This window comes from Anomaloglossus baeobatrachus, chromosome 6 (genome assembly GCF_048569485.1).
Source record: "Anomaloglossus baeobatrachus isolate aAnoBae1 chromosome 6, aAnoBae1.hap1, whole genome shotgun sequence".
NCBI classification, from domain to species: Eukaryota; Metazoa; Chordata; class Amphibia; order Anura; family Aromobatidae; genus Anomaloglossus; species Anomaloglossus baeobatrachus.
Genome location: NC_134358.1, coordinates 380,648,570 through 380,672,748, shown reverse-complemented (window position 1 = coordinate 380,672,748; position 24,179 = coordinate 380,648,570). Strand labels below are relative to the sequence as shown.

The window sequence follows — 24,179 nt, the reverse complement described above, 5'->3', positions numbered from 1 at the left end:
CGGCCGCCTCTCTGTGCGGGCGGACGGCCGCCTCTCTGTGCGGGCGGACGGCCGCCTCTCTGTGCGGGCGGCCGGCCGCCTCTCTGTGCGGGCGGCCGGCCGCCTCTCTGTGCGGGCGGCCGGCCGCCTCTCTGTGCGGGCGGCCGGCCGCCTCTCTGTGCGGGCGGCCGGCCGCCTCTCTGTGCGGGCGGCCGGCCGCCTCTCTGTGCGGGCGGCCGGCCGCCAGTCTGTGCGGGCGGCCGGCTGCCTCACTGTGGCTGCCTGCCTCTCCGTGCTGGAGGCCCGCCAGCTGCCTGCCTCTCCGTGCTGGAGGCCCGCCGGCTGCCTGCCTCTCTGTGCTGGAGGCCCGCCGGCTGCCTGCCTATCCGTGCTGGAGGCCCGCCAGCTGCCTGCCTATCCGTGCTGGAGGCCCACTGGCTGCTTGCCTCTCCATGCTGGAGGCCCCCAGGCTGCCTGCCTCTCTGTGCTGGAGGCCCCCAGGCTGCCTGCCTCGCCGGTGCTGGAGGCCCGCCGGCTGCCTGTCTCTCCGTCCTGGAGGCCCCCAGGCTGCCTTCCTCTCCGTGCTGGAGGCCCCCAGGCTGCCTGCCTCTCCATGCTGGAGGCCCACCGGCTTGATATCTGTCTGTGTGGGGGCTCCTGCTGCATGTAGGAGGCTGTGTGGGGGCTCCTGCTGCGTGTAGGAGGCTGCGTGGGGGCTCCTGCTGCGTGTAGGAGGCTGTGTGGGGGCTCTTGCTGTGTATAGGAGGCTGTGTGGGGGCTCCTGCTGCGTGTAGGAGGCTGTGTGGGGGCTCCTGCTGCATGTAGGAGGCTGTGTGGGGGCTCCTGCTGCGTGTAGGAGGCTGTGTGGGGGCTCCTGCTGCGTGTAGGAGGCTCTGTGGGGGCTTCTGCAGGTATTTGCATATAGTTGTAGTGTGGCCTCTAGATATAACTCCTGTGGACCCCAGACACCCCAGTCCGACCCTGCATTCATGTATCTTTTATATAGTATCTACTGTATGTGTCATGTATATGGTGTAATTTATGCAGTGGCAGTGACAAGGCCTGTGGGTGATGGGGGCCATTGCTATTTCCTTGGATGCATGGTTGAACACCATTGAGGAGCAGATGGCCACTGGCTCCCTGTTTTGCCCTTGCTCTGCAGCTGTGGGTCCCAGATAGGTATAATGACATCAGGGGGAGCCTGTGATGTGATGCCAATGGGCCCTGCAGCTGCGGCCAGAGTGGGTGCAGAGCATATGTGGGGGTAATACATTATATATATATATATGTATTTATTTATTATACACCCTACATATGCCCTGTACCTGTCACGTGTAATGTAATGTAATTCTGAATGTTGACCTGTCATATCCTAAAGGTGTGTAATATGTGCTCTGTTAGGATTTCACTTGCTAATTCGAGTGGTTGTGATGTGTTCGCTCACATGTGATTTGCAATGTGTGGTCATCTGCAGAATGACGTCTCCTCCTGTTTCTCTCAAATTGAAAATGATAACAATGAGAAAAGCAGGAGGAGACGTCATTCAGCAGATGACCCTGAGTATGCAAATCACTGGTGAGCGATCACATGACCTCTCAGATTGGCAAGTGAAATCCTAGCCGTATATGATATACTTTGGGGATTCGGCTAATCTGCAGAATGTCACACAGGGGAGACACTGGTCAGTTCAGGGCAGCAGAGCAGGGAGAAGCCGCTGTGGACCTGACTCCTGGGCTCGTCATCCTGGTGGCTTCGTCCCCGGCCAGATATTAAATGTGTTTTATTTGAAACGCGGCAGCATCAGAGTAAAATATACACGACTGCAATAATGGAGCCAGTGTCTGATTCCTTCCACCCGGAGGTCGTGCAGGTGGAATCAGCGGTCAGAGAACTTATGCTGTAACAAAATAACATTGGAGTCTCATACGTGACATGGCGTCACTGCCGTCTGCACATCACATGGAATGGTTTAGTGTAGGTATGAAGATCTGTCAATGTAATGCATCGCTAGCAGCTGAGGTGTATTATGAGGAGCTGCAGCAGCTGAGATGTGTATTATGGGGTTCTGCAGCAGCTGAGGTGTATTATGAGAAGCTGCAGCAGCTGAGGTGTGCATTAGGTTATGTGCGCACGTAGCATTCTGCCCTGCAGAAATTTCTGCAGCGATTTGAACAGCACACGTGTGCTTCAAATCGCTGCAGAGAGTCCGGAATGAAAAAAAAAAAAGCCGATTCCATGCGCTCTGACTGCAGCCCCTCCCGTAGACAGGGCGGGGGATGCAGGCAGAGCGCAGGAAAGAAGTGACATGTCACTTCTTAGAACGCGCGCTTTGGGCAGCAGCCGAAGCACTGCACTCTAATACGCCACGTGCGCACGTCTCCTGCATAATCTTCATAGATTATGCAGGGGACGCAGGACGCATGCAGTTATGCTGTGGTGCAGATCGCAGCATAACTGCATGCAAATACGCAACGTGCGCACATAGCCTTATGGGGTTCTGCAGCAGCTGAGGTGTATTATGAGATTCTGCAGCAGCTGAAATGTGTATAATGAGGTTCTGCAGCATAGAAGGTGTGTATGATGAGGTTCTGCAGCAATTGAGATGTGTATGATGATGTTCTGCAGCAGCTGAAGTGTGTATTATGAAAGTCTGCAAAATATCATGATTCAGCGCGGATTTATCTTACAAATTTTCCAACAAAATTATTTGCAGCATTGCCAGCAGGTGTGAGCCCAAACTGGTTAATAAATGGATTACTATATATATGCCATAGTTCTTCCATACATAGGGCACCTCCCTCATGGTGTGTATGTGGTACAGCAGCTCAGTCTATTCAGGTCAGTAGAGCTGAGGGGCAGTGACACATACACAGCACTCCTCGTCCTCAAGGTGTGTATGTGGTGCTGCACCTCAGTATGTTCAGGTCATTGGAGCTGAGAGGCAGTGACACATATAACCTGAGGACTCTTTATTACATAGAAAGCAGAGATTTTTTTTCTAATTTCGTACATTCTCCTTTAACATTTGTATTTTGGACTTTTTGGTCCAGAGTACACGCAGCATCGGCCGCCGGCTCCATCGTGCATTATCTGGCATCATCTTGTACTTTTATGCTTAGGATTTCTATAGTAGATGCTGATCCCACCAATGGGGCCACGACCTGCGCCGCTCTAAGTGTATAGAAATATATATCATCTCTCTATGAAGAGCGGCAGCGCCTCATTCTCCAGATACATGTGCGCCCCATTGGGGGGATCCGCATATACCATCCATGATGTAATATCCAGGGATACGGCATAAATGGTTGAAATCGGAAGACCTCTAAAAGAACGAGATCAAACGTGGTGGATTTGAGGTGCAGATTCTCCAGCACAAATTTGGAGTTTATTGTACATTTGAAGAGCTGAATTTTATTAGGATATAAACAAAAATTGGCTCCTGTCGTCATTTGTTTCCTGGGAAACTGGGTAAAAAAATCAGTAGGGGGGGCACCAAAGGGCAGTTTTGCACAGGGCACCATTCAGGCTAAGGCCGGCCCTGGATACGCCATCAATGTTAAAGTAGTATCAATCTCTTTAACTTGTTAACATAGCACAGAAAGTATTGGCAGGCAAAACAACAAACACATGAAGACACATAAGTAACTACTTTTGCTGTTGTCTAATGCATGCCATTCCTGGAACAAACTTGTTTTGCAACAATCAGTTATTTAAACCAGCCCCACTTTAAGAAGCAATCACAGTATTTCCTGTTTCCAGTCATCTGGCTGTAAAAGCTTCCTCCTGCCTAACATCTGGGGCCTTGTATGGCAATCCCAGCATCCTATCAATACGCTTTATCTGACATAACATAGCTCTGACGTTAACTCCAAAGTGCACCTTACTGGTCACAGCACACAAGACCGAGCAAACAAAATGACAGACCCGTGTGTGGTAGGCGGACAGGGGCTTGCTATACTTAAGGCTGCTATAGTTTCTCTGATCATGATAAAGTCCACTCTGTAAAAGGCACAAAACACAGTAAATTACACATTGCAGAAAGCAGGGAGAATGCAGCACATGATAAAGATATATAGAATGGAAATGGTATGTGTCTGTGAAGCCCAGCAATGCTGGCACTGCTCAGGAATATGACCTTCAAGTAGAGGCCAAACATAGCATCTTCATACAAAAATATATCAGCATTAAAATTAGAAACACGTCCAGATGACAAACTTTATATTCCTCTCTAACACTGGCAAACCAATGTCATAAAATCAGCCTAACTGCCCTTCTGATCTCTTTTGTCATAGCTCAGCTTTTGCAGCGTCCCAATGAAATCCTTTGCAGGCTGAGGCTATGCCGAGCTCGTTGTGGGTTATAGTGGGGACATACAGGTCTGCTTACAAGCTGTGGATACTCTGGTTTGCTCTGGTTTTTCTCTCCAGATTTTAAAGGCTCATGAAAAATTGGGGAAAAAGTTATGAGAGCTGTGCAAAATTTTATTCTAAATTAAGCAGTGTTTGGTTATTATTCAGTATTTGGCTATTATTTTACATCAGTATTTGTGGCCAAAATCAGGAGGGGGTGATAAATACAGAAGTGGTGCCCGTGTTTCTATTATATTTTCCTCTAATTGTTCCTCTCCTGGTTTTTGTTTACAAATACAGAAACGTGGTACTTCTGCTTGCCCAACCTAATTTTAAGTCATAAATAATAATGGTATAATAATAGTGCATGACCGCAGTTTAGGTTTTCTTGGGCTTGCTATGCCATTTTTTCAGTTGCACACTGAAATCTTCTCCAGCTTGGCTTTTCCACCCAATGCTGCAACACATTCTGTTCATTGTGGCAAAAAAATGATTAAATGGAAAAGAAGTGGCGACATTACATGCATCATAGCTGTTGTAAAGGCAGTGGACTAGGCATGTATTAGTCAGCGTATGCCAATAACTTGGTGTAAACCTCAATGATGAACATGTGCTTCATTATAGTTCTCTTTAGCTACACTGCTGAATAAGGATGGTTGCTGGCAATCAAATCATCACTGCAACTATTGCTAGCATGTTCTGTACTAACCAGTACGTCTTTACTGGACATAGAGGATATATTCTTGCTTCCATAAGAGTTGTAGGTATGGTTCTGTGAAAAAATTAGCTAAACACATTATAAGAGTTTGGCTTCCATAATGAACAAATGGTACTGAAAACAATTATATCAAACAGGCAGTGCAATTAGCAAGAAGTATAAGTGTATACCCTTAATATGTATAACACCTCAAAATATCAAAGCGACAACGTACGGCCATAAAAAGCAGAGAGAAGAAGAATGGTCACTGAGAGACTCTAAGATAACATCGCACGGTAATATACCACCCATCCCCTGAAAAGAAATCAAAAACGTCACCACTCATCTACCAGATTTCTTGTAATCAGGCACTAATAATACCAATTAATCACTTGGCTGATATAGTCCAGGTAGGGAGGCCGCAAGACATTAACATATTGTTCGTTAATGAATTATAAATACAGATCTACCTGAAGCAATAACCACATACCCATCTACCGTGTTTCCCCAAAAATAAGCCCTACCCCAAAAAAAAAAGTCCTAGCGTATTTTATGGGGCAAAAAAAAAATATAAGATAGCGTCTTATTTTTGAAGAAACGCGGTATAATACATATGATATAAGAGGACTTGAACTCTAGTGCCATCTATTGGAAGTAACAATCCTAAAAATCAATATCTACCCTTGATCCCTATCATATCTCAGCCAGCCAAGTCAGATCTCTTGCTTTACACTGATGAGGGGGCAAACACTCAGAATCAAGTGTCTGCAAATAGGATGAAAATCAAAGTAGACATTTTAAGTCATGTGGCAAGCCTCAGGTCGATATTTCATTTTAGGATTGCCACTTCCAATAGATGGCACTACAATTCAAGTATTTTTCCTCTAACATGCAATTTGCATATTAAGTTTCAGAGGAGCACTGCATGGCTTATCAGACTCCTTACAGTGGCATGTCAATCTCCACAAACAGAGCTGAAACCCAATACATCCCCCATCTATAACACAGAATACCAGATTAGTAGTGGTAGATATAATGGTTAGTAATAAAAACTGCAGTTACAGAGAACAATGAAAAAAATGTGTAAGGCTGATGTCACACTGTGCACATAACCATATTACATACAGAGTGAATGCTTCTCCTGGAGGAATCCTTGGGCAAATCATACTGAAATCCAAATAAGAGAAGACAATAGTAGTAAGAAACAATGATAGAAATATGACTGGATATGGTATACGGCAGATGCATCGGCTGAATTCTAGCTTATTCACTTACTCTGAATCTTAGGGTTACAGCACATGCACTGTACCTCACCTCATGTGATGAGGCCCCATGCAGAAACACAAGTCTTTTTCTATTATTCTAGAACACTATCATTCAAATAGCCATTTACTAGGCCATGGTCAACAAAAATGAAATCTGCTGTTTATCTGTACTCAGCTGTGGCCAAATGTTTTGACACTGACACATTTTATTTTTCACAACGTTTGCTGCTTCAGTGTTTTTAGATCTTTAAGTCAGATGTTTCTATGGTTACTAAAGTACGATTATAAAGTAAATCACAAGTTTTTACACTTATTGACAAATACATCAAGTGTAAGCAACTACTCAATATTTAGAATATTGATCCTTATTTATCAAGATTCCTGTAATTTGCTTTGTGCTTGTTGGATATTACCGTAGTTTAAGTGTAAACACTTGAGAGATGGCAATCCATTGTTGCATAATTAATTTATCAGAATTCCCCCCCTTTTGTTGGTCCACTGGCTTTATGACCACAGGTTCTCCATAAGGTTGAGATCTAGGAAGTTTCCTGGCCACAAACCCAAAATGTTCATGTTCTGGTCAACGAGACACTTAGTTATCCCTTTTGCCATGTGACATGGTGCTCAGTCATGCTGGAAAAAGCAATGTTCATCACCAAATTGCTCCTGGATAATTGGAAGAAATCACTATTGGATGATATTTACATTCTTTTCTTTATTCATGACAGTGTTCTTAGGCAAAGTTGTGGGTTAATCCACTCCATGGATGAATAGCAACCCCACACATGAATGGTCTCAAGAGGCTTTACTGCTAGAATGATGCTGCATCTCACCTTATCTTCTCTGGACAATCATTCTTCATCATGTTTTAACTAGTAGGGGCCTTTGTCAGAGAAAATAATTTAATCCCAGTACTCTGAGTTCAATCCCCATGCTTTCTGTAAACTTTCAGCATCTCCTTGATGGTTTCCTTGGAGAGAAGTGGCTTTTGCTGCTTCTCTTCTTGATACAGGGCCAGCCTCGAAGGTGTTGAACCGATCAGCCTTGGGAAATGGTCTTGGCACAAGCTGGGATTTCTTAGTCACCCCAAAGCTGCCTACTCCGCAACTCAATCTCGTTTGAAGTTGTTGATGTTCCAATAAATGGTTGATTTAGCAGTAATGTTACGAGCAGCAATGTCCTTGCCTGTAAAGCCCATTTGAAGCAATGTATGATGATTGCACATTTCCTTGAGGTAACCACTCTTAATAGTGATTTCAAAGGCAAGTCCTCTATTAAAGTAACCAGTTTGCTCTTATAATTCAATCATCATGAAAGTGATAAGTGAAAGTGAAGCTGCCTTGCAATTTTTATCACTTTCTCCTGATCTAACAAGAAGATCAGCAAAATCATGTAAGGAGGTAGTTTTGGGCAGGGCTGAAATTCAGTGGAAATGGGATTTCAGTGATTAGGTAAACTTTATGGCAAGGAATGACGTTGCCATTTTTTGCAAATCTAAATCAGTAATCATAATCTATAGAGCTAATGCAAAGTTGCAAACATTGTGCAAGTCTCAAAACTTCTGTCCACTACTGTACATAAAGAATTTATGGTGAACCAAGTTACAACTATATCTGTCTCATTAACAATACTGGCAAAGATCGACAACCGGCTAGAAACTGAGATCAGGAAACCCGAAACAGGACACACCCTGTTATCCGTCATCCACCAGAAGTAAATGGATATGAGTAAGCACTGGCACAAAGCTGCACATTATCAGCCTCATGAGTCAGTGAAAAGGCTCCTATTATAGTTCTAATTGAGGGGGTTGCCTCCCCCCTCCATGGCTTCTCCTCAGCACCGTCTGCTTCCAAGTTCTAAAACACTTTACTGCATGGATGCAGTACTTATCAGAACTAACTAAGTGTATACTCAGACGTTTCCACAAGGATTACAAGCCTGGAAACACACAAGCTGATGACATACACATTTTTCTGCCAAGCGCAGGAGAGGATACAAATGTGAGGAGAAGCATTCTCATCTTTATTCACATCAATGCTTCTGGATACACTTTTGTGCAGCTCTGGCCATTACTACCTTGGTGCATTTGCAACAAAGTATATCTATGAACAGTTTAGACCGTGCTTGTGTAATATAGCAGCTTGATTGTTAATCAATTAGATATTATTTGGTCTCTACCTTTTGCACAATTAGGCTATGTGCCCACGCTGCGGAAAATGCGCGGATTTTGCCGCAGATTTTCCGAAAATCTGCAGCACAGCTACTCCCCAGCCATTTCTATGGCATTTGGGAAATGCTGTGCCCACGCTGTGGATTTTTCCGCAGCGGAAATCGTGCGGATTTCCGTGCGGAAAAATCTGCAGCATGTCAATTATTGTAGCGGATTTCTCCGCAGGGTCCCATATATTTACCTGCCTTGATAGAGACCCGAGTCACTTTCTCCGTCCGGTGTAGCGGCAGCGGCGCGGTGGATCCAGCCAGGTACAGGAAGGAAGAGGTGGGCGGAGCCTGCACGAGCTCCGGTCATGTGACAGCCGGAGCTAGTTCAGGCCCGCCCACCTCCAGCACAGTGAAACCAGACGCTGCCTGACAGTGACCCGGCCGCCGGAAAGCGAGGTGCTGCATGATGGAGGTAAGTATAAACTTCCCTGATCACGGCAGCACTTGTTCTGCATTGAGGATGCAGTGCTGAAGCCATGGCACTGTATCCTCAATGCAGAATGCCCGCAGCATATCCGCACGACATTACGCAGCATGGAAACAGACAAAAGTTGTGGTGCTGTTTCCTGGGAGCACCTGCAGAATGTCGTGCGGATATATCCGCAGGACACTTTCCCCGTGGGCACATAGCCTTACAAAACAGAGTGTAATCTATAAACAGTAACACAGTAATACATGGCAAGACTGAGTCCTTGCAGGCAGGGTCCTCTCTCCTCCTGTACCAGACTGTACCTTATATTGTTTATAATAATTGTACTTGTCCCTATTATGTATATTCCTTTCACATGTAAAGCGCCATGGAATAAATGGCATAATAATAATAATAATAATAATGGTGCAGATATACATTCATATAATCACTACATTTTAAAGGGAATCTGTCAGGTGCAATATGCACCCAGAACCACGGAGCAGTTCTGGGTACATATTGCTAATCCCTGCCTAACCGTCCCTGTATATAGTAGCATAGATAAAGAGATCTTTAAAAAAAAGTATTTCTAAAGATCTTTTATCATATGCTAATGAGCGAGGGGACTAGTCCCCTGAGTGTTATATCTCCCGACTAGCTACCCTCTTACATGTTAACACGGCCACCAGGGTGTACTAACATGTTATTTAATGCAGTGTCACCAGCGGTGCAGCGTGCACCTGTGTTCACTGTGACCGCACTTCTTAATGCCAGGCACTTGCAGTCATACGCAGTAGACCTCTCTGAAGCCGGGACGGGTACACACAGCTTCATACTGTGCATGACCGGAAGTGCATGGCATTCAGAAGTGCGGTCACAGCAAATACAGGTATGCGCGTCACCGCTGGTGATGCTGCATTGATTAGCATGTTATTACACCCCTGTGGGTGTGCTAACATGCTAAGAGGGCGGCTAATCAGGGGATATAATACCCTTGGGACTAGTCCCCTCGCTCATTAGCATACGATATAAGATGTTTAGAAATACTTTTTCTAAGGATCTCTTTATCTATGCTAGTGTATACAGGGACGATCAGGCAGATATTAGCAATATGTACCTAGATCTGCTCGTGGTTCTGGGTGCATATTGCACCTGACAGGTTCCCTTTAATACAAGTGGACAACAATTTTCCTGGGATGAGTGTGGCTACAAAGGCAATGCTCACTTCTCTACTGGCAAAAACATGCCAGCACATATAAAAAGCCGATATATGTAATTTGATTATGTAGATGGCTTTGGTTATGACCATTAAAGCTTTTGTGAGGTTTTATCTATTGTCAACTAAAAATACAGCATTTTCCATGACCAGAGCCTATTTGTTATAAATGCAACTGTGGGGCTCATTGGGCCCCCATACACAGATAATCATCATCTAATCTCACTGCTTTTGGACAGAATTTGCCAATCATTTAATATCTATGGGGCCTCACAACTCTCTCCCTCACATATGTCAGGGGACATAAGGATTGGGCAGCTGGAATTCAATCACCTAATATTGTTGTTTGGTGGGAAGATAAGCCACTTCCAGAAGAGATGTCCCTCAGAGAACATAGTAACGCCAAGTGTTCCCGTGAATTGGGACGTTAGTAAAGGTAGCAGTCACCTGAACAATCATTAGCCAATAGCAATCTAATATATATGGTCATCTTAAGAATTTCCAATAACTGTTTCTAATAGAAGTGACTTGGGCAAAACTATACTGTGGAATTGTTGGTAATACCATTTCCAAATATACAGATGATGGTTCACTAAAAGAAAGCAACATTAAATGGTTGTGTTACACTATAAGCCGTGTGCATAACAGCAACCTAACATTTATTACTAAATGAATTAGGATATGTAATGTGTGACATGCAGAAAAACTATAGGTTTACATACAGATGATCCATGTCTGCTTGACCTCGAAGATCTATCTTTCAGGATATCAGCCTTTGTATGGCAATTGGGGAAGATATAATGGTTAAATAAATATATGAAAAACAAGAAAATACCATGAGATGTAAACCACACCAAGTGCAAACATGTTAGATATGGATAACAACCTAAAATAAGCCCACAAAGCAAAGGTTTTAATCAGCACAACGATTAAAACAAAAAAACGCAAAAAAACAAAACATGATTTTATTGATCAATTAAGAAAAGACTAGATATTATAGTGCTAAAACAACACAAACGTCAGATAACATTAAGCAATATGATAACAAGAGCCAAATGGTAAACGTGCCTCGGGTGAGGCCGACTGCCTGCTATAACAACACTTTTTAATTATTTATTGTCTACATTCATGGGCAAAAGTGAAGTGTTGGCACCTCAAAAATTATCACAATTACACGTTTTATTATATACATCTATTTGCTTTGTGTGTATGGGAACAACGGACAAAAAAAATGAGAAAAATTGGCAAACTGGACATAATTTCACACAAAACCCCCAAGATAAGCCAGACACAATTGTTGGAAGCCTCAACTTCTTGCCTAGTTGCCTACTCCTTGGAGTAAATAACTGCAATCAATCGCTTCCTATTACCCTCACTAAGTTTCTTACACATGTCAACTTGAATTTTGGATTTAATTTTTTTTCCCCCCAAACTGCTCCAGGTCTCATCTATGACGGCGTCTTCTCCCAACAGCAATTTTATGACCTCTCCACAGGTGTTCAATGGAATTTAGATCCAGACTCATTGCTGCTACTTCAGAACTTGACAACACTTTGTTTACATCCATTTCTGAGTGCTTCTTGAAGTATGTTTGGGGCCATTATTGTGCTGGCAGACCTATGACTTAAAATGCAAACCCAGCTTTCTGATACAGGGGACTACATCAGGACCCAAAATCCTTTGGTACTCTTCTGATTTCATGATGCTTTGCACACAGTCAAGGCACCCAGTGCCAGAGGAAGCAAAACATCTCCAAAATATGTTTGAACCTCCACCATATTTGACTGTAGGTCCTGTGTTCTTTTCTTTGTAGGCCTCATTCAGTTTTCGGTAAACCCGTAGAATGATGTGCTTTACCAAAAAGTTTCATCTTGGTCTCATCTGTCCACAAGATGTTTTCTCAAGAGGAGTTTGGATTACTCATGTACATTTTGCCAAACTGCAGTCTAGATTTTTGTGTCACTATGTCAGCAGTGGTGCCCTCCTGGATGTCCTGCCATAGCATTTAATTTCATTCAAATGTGGACGGATCGTTCGCGCTGACACTGATGCACCCTGAGCCTGCAGGACAGCCTGAATTTCTTTGAAACTTCCTTGGGGCTGCTTACCCACTACCCTGCATTGCAACCTTTCATCAATTTTTTTCTGCCATACACATCCAGGAAGATTAGCTACAGTGCCATGGATTGAAAACTTCTTGATCGTATTGCGCACCATGGACAAAGGAACATCAAGATCTCTGGAGATGGACTTGTAACCTTGAGATTCTTGAAATTTTTCAACAATATTGGTTCTCAAGTCCTCATATAGTTGCCTGTTCCTCCTTTTTGCAATGCTTATTGTGGCACACACTGACATAGACGGCAAAAATTGAGGCCATAGGTGAGTTTGAACAAACATCACATGCTTAAAAACTAAAGTTGTTTACCCACAAGTTTGAAAAGGTACCAACAATTTTGTCTGGCCCATTTTTGGGGCTGTGTGTGAAATTGTTTCATTTGCCTTTTTTTGTGTGTTCTTGTGTTATTCCAATACACAATGGCAATCAACATGTGTATAACAAAACATGTGTAATTGAAATAATTTTTCTGGGAGAAATACTTCATTTTCTGGAACAATTTCAGGGTGCCAACACTTTCAGCCATGATTGTGGATGTTTGATGAAATTTGTAGTATCATCAATGATATGACTGTAAACATTGGTGGAATTTCCTTTACTACTTTTGTACATCTGGTATTTATGAAGTATTATTTATTTATTCACATACTTCCTATATGAGAGTAGCCTACACTCCTCTCTTTTGTACCATCTGGCCTCTCTTTTGATATTGCCTACACTGTTTTCTGACTTCTCTATACATGGTTTTAAAATGAATATGTGTTTTAAATAGATCAATAAAATCATAGGCTTTTTTGCCATTAACTTTAGCCTGGAAAATGTTTTCTGTATTCATGTTAGATATGGGTTAAATCAAAAGAGTGTAATATTGTATTTGAAATTCTCTCTATAAAGCAGATTATCCTAACAGGGATAGCTCATGAGTGTGTGTCAATTATTTATGAAGCTAGCATGTTGTAAAAGAAGATATAGAATTGATAATTTACTGCCTCCAAGCTGTATAAACTTGAATGCTTATTGGATGAAGCTGATCAGGTGATATGTGTTTGTGCAATAAGGGAGGATGTGACCTAAGGATATCAGTATCCGTTACCAAGGTGTGCAGAATTATTAGGTAGCTTCTTATCCTCACGAAAAATGAGATAAAAAAAAGAGATTTAAAGAGGCACTCCCATTAAAGCTTCCACCTTCTTAATATATTGCACTCATCATATTGTATAGCACTGTATACATATAATTGCTCATTTTGCCCATCTACTCAGTAAATTATTTTCTTTTCTCTGTTTGGTGTAGAAACAGGAAGTCCGTTGTCCCTGCAGGAATCCTTGCCCTCTTCAACTCCTGACCCAATTGCTCCCTCCTCGCCCCTGATAGGGACTTTTGCAGTGACTCATGCAGGGAAATTAGGCTTCTTTCAGCTAGTCAGTTTTTAATCACGTGATGTCATAGACCTAATGGAAAACAGAGGCATTAACTGGGTAGAAAGACAATATGAGCAATTGTAAGCAAACAATGGTATATAATATGATGATTGGAATATATTAAGAGGATAAAAACTTTGATGGGAGTGCTTCATTAAGGGATTTTGAAAAGTCAATAATTGTTAAAGGTCTCTCAGAGGGATGCAGTACTCTTAAATTTGCTAAGATATTGGAGCGTGATCACAGAGCCATCAAAAGTTTTGTTGCAGTCAATAGAGTTGCAAAAAACATGTTGAGAAAAAAAAGACAAATATTTCAGAAGAATTAAATGTAAAGTGATCAGGAACCCGTTATGCTCCAGTGCTATAATATTTCTGAGCTTCAACATCCCTGGAGGGCCCAGAAGTACAAAGTGCTCAGTGACATGGCCAAGGTAAGGAAGGCTGAAACCCGACCACCACTGAACAAGACACATAAGATGAAATGTCAAGACTGGGCCAAGAAGTACACCCCAAAACTAATTATGCTTGTAATCCAAGGTTCCACTGTATCTGAAGGCTAATTTTTCAAAGGTTTGATGGACAATTGAAATGAGAGTAATTATTGACAAACTAGATGGATGGCCCCGTGGTTGCATCACTGAAGGGCACGGACCTAAACTCCAACTCAGATGCCAGAAAAGTGGAGGTGGGGTACTGCTATGGGCTGGAATTATTAAGGAGGAAACAAAGCTTAAGGAAACAAAAAATGACAAAAAAATCTTCATAGATGGATAAAAACTTACTTTATTTGTTTTCCATTAAGAACACAAGAATATGGTAGTTGATTTTCTGTTGACGTGGTTTGACCATTCCACAGTATTAGTCGGAACATGTTACAACTAAACAGTGTAGCAGTTAAAAGGCATCAATAGAGAATCCACTACCATCTTGTGTTCTTAATGGAAGAGAAAGTGAGTTTTATTCACTTATGAAGATTTTTTGTCACTTTGTTTCCTTAAGCTTGCTTTTTCCTATTATCGCTGGAGCTGGATTTGGATCTGTGGCTTTTTACTATACATGACAAAAGGGATTCTACTTCCATAAGACTCCCTTCTTTTTCCAATTAAGATGAGGTAGATTTACCTTTTCGGGTTGAAGATGGACTCAAAATCAGTTCACAAACCTACTGACAGTTGTTAAACAGTGGTACAGGAAAAAGTCTGCATCATTCATTGCTCCATTGCACGCATCAAAGTCTCCACTGCTTGGCTAAACAGTAAAATGCTTAAAGCACCACTCCAGCATTTTTTTTCAGTGCTGGAGTGGTACTTTAAATCTAAGCCCTCTGCCCCCTGCCATTTACTATACCTTTCACCAACACCGCTCTGGTCCTGAGGTGCCATATTGTGACAGTAATGTCTGACTGGCCAGAAGACAGAAGTTACGTCACAAGCGCTCAATGCATCTTTATGAGAGCCAAAACAAGGCCAGAACGCTGCTTTCATAGAGATGCACTGATTTATGACACGGGAGTTGGTGGCAAGTCACTAATCGCCGAGATTGACCAGAGGGGCAGCAGTAGAAGGTGAAGCCATCGGAAGGTGAGAGTATATGATGGGGTCAGGGGACTTATATTTAAAGTGCCATGCCAGTGGTGCAATTTTAAAAAAAAACAAAACCTGCTGGAGTGGTGCTCTAAGGATGAAAGAATAATGACATGGCCCCTTCCCCACCTAATCTACACCCACTAGAGAGTTTGTGGTCTCCTCTTAGGCTATGTGCTCCATAGTGGAAAGGCGGGACATCCGCAGATATTTCCGCTTGAATATTGGACATGCAGTTATGTGCGGCTGTGGGACATCCGCAACATATTCCAAAGCCGCACATACCGCACCATTGATACAGCACTGCCCAAATCCCATAGGGTGACATGGGGATTGTCTGTACTTGCGCAAACCTGCGGATTTATCTGGAAAATGCAGATAAATCTGCAGGTATGTTGTCACGTGGGCACATAGCCTTAAACTGGATATTTATGGTGAAACAAATCAGTACACCTCTCTGTCTGGGAAGCAGTGGTTGGTGTTGTCCAAAAAGTTAATCATCAACAGATTAAGAAACTGACATGGACGGAAGGCTTATGAGTACTGTTGAAAAGGAGGATGGCTATTTTGGTCACTGATATTTTTCCTGAAATGTCAGGAATATATTTTGTACATATGGCGTTGTTTGGTTATTATTCTCATTTTACAGACAACTGAGATGGGAAATTGTACGTTTTTCATTTAGTTGCATAATAATTCTGCACACTAATAGCTGCCCAATAATAATGCACACATAAGGTCCCAAGAAAGACAAACCCTCACTGTTAGTTTCTGGAATATTCGGGTTTAAGGTTTATTAGCTTTTTGGATAGAGTGAAAGGAATGTAGTTGTTTAGAAATAAAAAAGATGACCAAAAATACAAATTAATAATACTAATACTTGTGCACACAGAGTAATGAGCAGGCCGTGGTGTGGAATAGGGCTGTGTAAAGGCTGCAGCTTCAGGAAGTATTTATGAAGGACAGAGTTCAAAGCTCGTCATAAAAGGCCTGCCCTCATATATACTGGGCCTAGCAGACATTGCACCCGGGCAAAGAAGCTTCAAGCTTGTAACACCAAAGACCTATCTGGGTTTTTATCCATTGAATGGGAATAGAGTATGAATGACTAGCAGTAAAATATTATGGATTCTGGAATGCGTAATGTGTTAATATGGCCTTAAATGTGGTAAGTATATGTGCAAATCAATTAATTTATTAGAGATCACACATCACACTGGGCACACCATAGGTACACACCACCAGATCTTTCCTCCTGGAACTGCTTTCTCTGCCTCTGCTTATGCCACCCACATCTATAGAGGAGTTCTATGTAAAGGTAATGTGAAGATAATTCAGATACCACGAATAAACAGAGATAATCGGATAGCAGGAATAGAGGATGATTTATAAAACGTGCTCTTTAGACTTGTTCTAGTATACACTTTCTTCACTATACAAACAGCATCATAATCGGGCGGCATGGTGGCTCAGTGGCTAGCACTGCAGTCTTGCAGCGCTGGGGTCCTGGGTTCAAATCCCACCAAGGGCACCATCTGCAAGGAGTTTGTATGTTCTCCCCGTGTTTGCGTGGGTTTCCTCCGGGTACTCCGGTTTCCTCCCACACTCCAAAGACATACAGATAGGGACTCTAGATTGTGAGCCCCAATGGGGACAGTGTTGCCAATGTATGTAAAGTGCTATGGAATTAATGGCGCTATATAAATGAATAAAATTATTATTATTATTATTATTATAATCATGTAGAAAACTCATTTTCTTATTTGGACAAATCTAATGCTTAGGAAATCCACTAGTTCTGTAATCATGTTGGCTTAGCAAGTGCTGAACTAATTTAAGGGAATTTGTCAGCAGGTTTTGGCTATGGAATCTCACACCAGCATAACATGGGGAAGGAGAACCTGATTCCAGTGTTATATCACTTTCTGGGCTGCTCAGTGGAGTATAGAAGATCTGTTTTGTGTGATCTTGATGTAGCAGAGCAAAGACCTCTGTGCTGCGTCTAACCCCGCCCACACCACTGACTGGCAGCTTCCTGTGTACACTATGCTAATCAGTGTTGGAGGTGAGGTTACACAGAGTAGCCCGACTGCTGTGCAGGTGACATGAAGTCCTGTAGTGATAATCTCCTGCTTATAAAATACTGATTGTATGGACACCACAACCTTGTAAGCCACACATCCCTGGAATCTGGCTCTCGTACCCTTTGTGATGCTACATTCAGATTACACAACAAAACCTGCTGACATATTCCCTTTAAATACTAATGTAAATTTGCATGATCTGTCTATCTACAGAAATAGCACGTACTTCACATCACTTTATATTTGACTGCAGAAACGTTTTATGGGAGATTAAGGGGTGCTTCACACACAGCGAGCTCGCTGCCGAGATCGCTGCTGAGTCACGCTTTTTGTGACGCAGCAGTGACATCATTAGCGATCTCGCTGTGTGTGACACTGAGCAGCGATCTGGCCCCTGCTGCGAGATCGCTGCTCGTTACACACAGCCCTGGTTCGTTTTCTTCAAAGCCGCTCTCCTGCTGTGACACACAGATCGCTGTGTGTGACAGCAAGAGAGCGACAAATGAAGCGAGCAGGGAGCAGGAGCCGGCGTCTGACAGCTGAGGTAAGCTGTATCCAAGATAAACATCGGGTAACCAAGGTGGTTACCCGATATTTACCTTAGTTACCAGCCTCTGCAGCTCTCACGCTGCCTGTGCTGCCGGCTCCGGCTCTCTGCACATGTAGCTGCTGTACACATCGGGTTAATTAACCCGATGTGTACAGCAGCTAGGAGAGCAAGGAGCCAGCGCTCAGTGTGCGCGGCTCCCTGCTCCCTGCTCACACTGGTAACTAATGTAAACATCGGGTAACCATACCCGATGTTTACCTTAGTTACCAGTCTCCGCAGCTTCCAGACGGCGGCTCCGTGCAAGCGCAGCGTCGCTTGCACGTCGCTGCTGGCTGGGGGCTGTTCACTGGTCGCTGGTGAGATCTGCCTGTTTGACAGCTCACCAGCGACCATGTAGCGATGCAGCAGCGATCCTGACCAGGTCAGATCGCTGGTCGGATCGCTGCTGCATCGCTAAGTGTGAAGGTACCCTAAGTTAGTTTAAGTCATAACTTGGGAAGTCTTGTCTTCTTTTTCAACTCTGATGAAACAGCTGAAAAACTGAAGAATTTACAAAAATGTGTGAACACAAAGGCTTCCAGAGGACTGCATGCTGTGCATAAACACAGTCATTGTTCTCTGCAGAAATGTCCTACTGCAGGCAGAAAGTAAAGTCTGCAAACTTCACATTTGTGCACACAATGTAAATAATATGATGTAAATCAATGGCAGTATTATTAGTGAAAGCAGCAGGAGGGCCTCCATTCATCTACAATGGTATAAACATGCAAATGTTCTAGAAACCCTTTTTCTCTATGGAAGAGCTACTGCACTGTTAGTAACAGGCATTTACAAGTTCATTTAAATAAAAAAAATAAGAAAGTAGTTGTCTTGTTTATTTGTCACGTAGTTAAGTAACACTAATATCTTAGAAACGTCTCATAGATAGGAAAGGCAGGAGAAGTACAAACCAGATTAGGACGCTGACTGGACCGGTGAGAGTACCTGGCCCGGTCGGAATCCTCCTGGGAGAAAATAAAGTACACAGGAAAGTTACACTTCAGAGCAGACAACACAATAGCAAAGAAAAGTGCAATATTCAAACACTGAAAGATACTGGCACTTATTTTTTCTGAAATCCAACAAGTCAATTAGCATGCTTTTCATCAATGCAAAGTAAATAGGTAAATATATACAAGAAACCGATCTCGGCAGTACACACCATTATGGGAAACTTTAAAGACAATTTCCACTCCTACACCACAATTTATGCCTTAAATAAACATGTCTTTGTTTTTTTAGCACTCCCCATGTGCCAGATGCTAAGTTAGTAGCTTGTGATGATGCATCTTGGCCCGTGGGTAAGTAAATAAAGACAAAAAGGCATGTTAAAGGTCTGGATATCATGACTCTTCAGGAGAAAGGCACCTCCCATGTGACTTAACAGCAGTATCATCAGGGGGAGGGAGAACCTGCACCCCCCCACCTTACCCCCAGACCCCTGCTTCTATTATATACAACTTCATGACCACATGGACTTAAAAACAATGTTTATTCCATCTGGAAACATGTGGCTTCATTTTGAACACACCTCTATCACATGACAGCAATGACGTCATACCTGGAAGGAGCCCATACAGTCAAGCATCTACCTTGAAACTATCCTAACGGTCCCCTTTTTCACCAGTTAGGCTGCTTTCACACTACGTTTTTTTAACATGCTTCATGAACTTTTTTTGCTGTAAAAGCAGATCCTGTTTTTACAAAGAAAAACGCATGCAAACGCAAGTGTTATTTTGCAGGATCCTGCCACTTGAAGTTTATGGGCGGGCATTGGAGTCATGTGATCGGGAGTGAGGGGAATTGAACGTGACAGACAGGGAACCGGCATCTGACAGCTGCGGAGGCTCGTAACATCGGGTAACTTGCTTGGATGCCCGATATTTACCTTGGTTACGAGCGTCTGCAGCTACTAGGAGCCGGGCTCCCTGCACATGTAACAAAGGTAAACATCACATATCCAAGCAAGTTACCGGATGTTTACCTTGGTTACGAGCCTCCGCAGCTCTCAGGCAGGGGAGAGAGAGAGAGAGGAGAGAGAGGGGGGAGAGAGAAACTGATCACACCAGGCTGGTTTCTGGGCATGCTCAGTAGAGCAAGCAGGATCCTGTCTATCAGCATGCCAGCGTTCACATGCGTTTGCATGCAGTATTGTCAGGATCCAGCAATTTGCAGTATGTGGACGCAGCTCAAAAACGCTACAAGTAGCGTTTTTGAAAAAAGTTAAAACTGCAAGTCGCTGGATCCTTACTATAACGCATGCAAACGCAGGTGAACGCATGTTGACGCGAGTCCATTGCAAATGCATTGAAATGAAAACGCATTTGCACTGGATCCGTTTTTGCATTAAAAAAACGTTCAGGACGCATGTTAAAAAAACGTAGTGTGAAAGCAGCCTTACTGGTATGCCATATTGTAGCGGATGTATCTGTCTGCAGACTACTGCAGTGTCACTTAGGCTATGTGCACACGCTGCGTTTTCTTGACACTGCGTTTTTGGCCGCTAAAAACGCACCCGCGGCAAAAAACACATGCGTTTTACTGCGATTTGATGCGTTTTTGGCTGCGTTTTTGATCTCTGCGTTTTTCTGCGCTTTTCCAATGCATTGCATGGGGGAAAACGCAGAAAAACGCAGGAAAGAATTGACATGTCCATTTTTGTTTTAAGCTCAAAAACGCAGCTTAAAAAAAAAGTTGTGTGCGGACAGCAAAAATGAAAACTCATACGGTAGACTTTGCTGGGGAAGTAGAGTCATAGAGTCATGCAGTTTTGAGGCAAAAAACGCACCCGATAAACGCGCAAAACCGCCACGAAAAACACACTGTGTGCACATAGCCTTATTATACATCCTTCCTAGTAAGTCACACTGGATGAGGTTCTGAGTATCCAGGATGCTGCTGCTCACACAGGCTCTCATCATACTCCTATCTGCAGAGCTTTACTCTACTTCTGCTTTCCACAGACTTGTATTAACGAGGGATTGCAACCGATAGCCCTGCTTTGCATCCGTCACACGACAGATCAGTCGTGGAATGACTGACCGTAAGGCGGAAGGAACTGACACTAACATTTTTTGGAGCGTCAAAAAAACGCAATTCCTCCACTTCTTCCCTATTATCTCCAGCAATATTTAGGGTAATGATAAATATGAGCATTGTCCTGTCTGTCTGATCTGTCAAGAACACCAGGACAGCTATGGTAGATATAGTAAATTTTTTATATATATATTTTAGCTATATCAGTTTGGGCTGAGAGTCTCCCTTTTAAGTATACACAATTCCTACAGTTAGGTCCAGAAATATTTGGACAGTGACACAATTTTCGCGAGTTGGGCTCTGCATGCCACCACATTGGATTTGAAATGAAACCTCTACAACAGAATTCAAGTGCAGATTGTAACGTTTAATTTGAAGGTTTGAACAAACATATCTGATAGAAATTGTAGGAATTGTACACATTTCTTTACAAACACTCCACATTTTAGGAGGTCAAAAGTAATTGGACAAATAAACCAAACCCAAACAAAATATTTTTATTTTCAATATTTTGTTGCGAATCCTTTGGAGGCAATCACTGCCTTAAGTCTGGAACCCATGGACATCACCAAACGCTGGGTTTCCTCCTTCTTAATGCTTTGCCAGGCCTTTACAGCCGCAGCCTTCAGGTCTTGCTTGTTTGTGGGTCTTTCCGTCTTAAGTCTGGATTTGAGCAAGTGAAATGCATGCTCAATTGGGTTAAGATCTGGTGATTGACTTGGCCATTGCAGAATGTTCCACTTTTTTGCACTCATGAACTCCTGGGTAGCTTTGGCTGTATGCTTGCAGTCATTGTCCATCTGTACTATGAAGCGCCGTCCGATCAACTTTGCGGCATTTGGCTGAATCTGGGCTGAAAGTATATCCCGGTACACTTCAGAATTCATCCGGCTACTCTTGTCTGCTGTTATGTCATCAATAAACACAAGTGACCTAGTGCCATTGAAAGCCATGCATGCCCATGCCACCACGTTGCCTCCACCATGTTTTACAGAGGATGTGGTGTGCCTTGGATCATGTGCCGTTCCCTTTCTTCTCCAAACTTTTTTCTTCCCATCATTCTGGTACAGGTTGATCTTTGTCTCATCTGTCCATAGAATACTTTTCCAGAACTGAGCTGGCTTCATGAGGTGTTTTTCAGCAAATTTAACTCTGGCCTGTCTATTTTTGGAATTGATGAATGGTTTGCATCTAGATGTGAACCCTTTGTATTTACTTTCATGGAGTCTTCTCTTTACTGTTGACTTAGAGACAGATACACCTACTTCACTGAGAGTGTTCTGGACTTCAGTTGATGTTGTGAACGGGTTCTTCTTCACCAAAGAAAGTATGCGGCGATCATCCACCACTGTTGTCATCCGTGGACACCCAGGCCTTTTTGAGTTCCCAAGCTCACCAGTCAATTCCTTTTTTCTCAGAATGTACCCGACTGTTGATTTTGCTACTCCAAGCATGTCTGCTATCTCTCTGATGGATTTTTTCTTTTTTTTCAGCCTCAGGATGTTCTGCTTCACCTCAATTGAGAGTTCCTTAGACCGCATGTTGTCTGGTCACAGCAACAGCTTCCAAATGCAAAACCACACACCTGTAATCAACCCCAGCTACTTCATTGATTACAGGTTAACGAGGGAGACGCCTTCAGAGTTAATTGCAGCCCTTAGAGTCCCTTGTCCAATTACTTTTGGTCCCTTTAAAAAGAGGAGGCTATGCATTACAGAGCTATGATTCCTAAACCCTTTCTCCGATTTGGATGTGAAAACTCTCATATTGCAGCTGGGAGTGTGCACTTTCAGCCCATATTATATATATAATTGTATTTCTGAACATGTTTTTGTAAACAGCTAAAATAACAAAACTTGTGTCACTGTCCAAATATTTCTGGACCTAACTGTATCTCTTAATAAGCTGTAATAATACAGCTTTTGATCTCTATTACTATACAGTGCCCACAAGTAGTATTCAACCCCCTGCAGATTTAGCAGGTTTACACATTCGGAATTAACTTGGCATTGTGACATTTGGATTGTAGATCAGATTGGAAGTGTGAAATGCACTGCAGCAAAAAAGAATGTTATTTCTTTTTTTTTTTTTTTAAATTGTGAAAAGTTTATTCAGAGGGTCATTTATTATTCAACCCCTCAATCCACCAGAATTCTGTTTGGTTCCCCTAAAGTATTAAGACGTATTTCAGGCACAAAGAACAATGAGTTTCACATGTTTGGATTAATTATCTCTTTTTCCAGCCTTTTCTGACTAATTAAGACCCTCCCCAAACTTGTGAACAGCACTCATACTTGGTCAACATGGGAAAGACAAAGGAGCATTCCAAGGCCATCAGAGACAAGATCGTAGAGGGTCACAAGGCTGGCAAGGGGTACAAAACCCTTTCCAAGGAGTTGGGCCTACCTGTCTCCACTGTTGGGAGCATCATCCGGAAGTGGAAGGCTTATGGAACTACTGTTAGCCTTCCACGGCCTGGACAGCCTTTGAAAGTTTCCACCCGTGCCAAGGCCAGGCTTGTCCGAAGAATCAAGGCTAACCCAAGGACAACAAGGAAGGAGCTCCGGGAAGATCTCATGGCAGTGGGGACATTGGTTTCAGTCAATACCATAAGTAACGTACTCCAACGCAATGGTCTCCGTTCCAGACGAGCCCGTAAGGTACCTTTACTTTCAAAGTGTCATGTCAAGGCTCGTCTACAGTTTGCTCATGATCACTTGGAGGACTCTGAGACAGACTGGTTCAAGGTTCTCCAGTCTGATGAGACCAAGATTGAGATCTTTGGTGCCAACCACACACGTGACGTTTGGAGACTGGATGGCACTGCATACAACCCCAAGAATACCATCCCTACAGTCAAGCATGGTGGTGGCAGCATCATGCTGTGGGGCTGTTTCTCAGCCAAGGGGCCTGGCCATCTGGTCCGCATCCATGGGAAGATGGATAGCACGGCCTACCTGGAGATTTTGGCCAAGAACCTCTGCTCCTCCATCAAGGATCTTAAGATGGGTCGTCATTTCATCTTCCAACAAGACAACGACCCAAAGCACACAGCCAAGAAAACCAAGGCCTGGTTCAAGAGGGAAAAAATCAAGGTGTTGCAGTGGCCTAGTCAGTCTCCTGACCTTAACCCAATTGAAAACTTGTGGAAGGAGCTCAAGATTAAAGTCCACATGAGACACCCAAAGAACCTAGATAACTTGGAGAAGA

General features: G+C 43.2%; 1 protein-coding gene across 14 annotated transcripts in view; it reads right to left on the bottom strand.

Annotated features, from left to right (window-relative positions):
- LRRFIP2 (LRR binding FLII interacting protein 2) overlaps window positions 1-24,179 on the bottom strand; it is a 216,645-nt gene that overhangs the window by 78,103 nt on the left and 114,363 nt on the right. For 8 of the 14 annotated variants that reach the window (XM_075315055.1, XM_075315058.1, XM_075315061.1 and 5 more), the window contains 6 exons: window positions 18,845-18,898; window positions 16,500-16,568; window positions 10,858-10,908; window positions 6,151-6,192; window positions 5,038-5,100; window positions 3,904-3,978 (listed from right to left, as the gene is read on the bottom strand). The exons of the other annotated variants lie outside the window; for them this stretch is intronic. In XM_075315055.1, coding sequence (XP_075171170.1) covers window positions 3,904-3,978; window positions 5,038-5,100; window positions 6,151-6,192; window positions 10,858-10,908; window positions 16,500-16,568; window positions 18,845-18,898 — 354 coding nt within the window. The remainder of the gene's footprint in view (window positions 1-3,903; window positions 3,979-5,037; window positions 5,101-6,150; window positions 6,193-10,857; window positions 10,909-16,499; window positions 16,569-18,844; window positions 18,899-24,179) is intronic. 14 annotated transcript variants of the gene reach the window in all.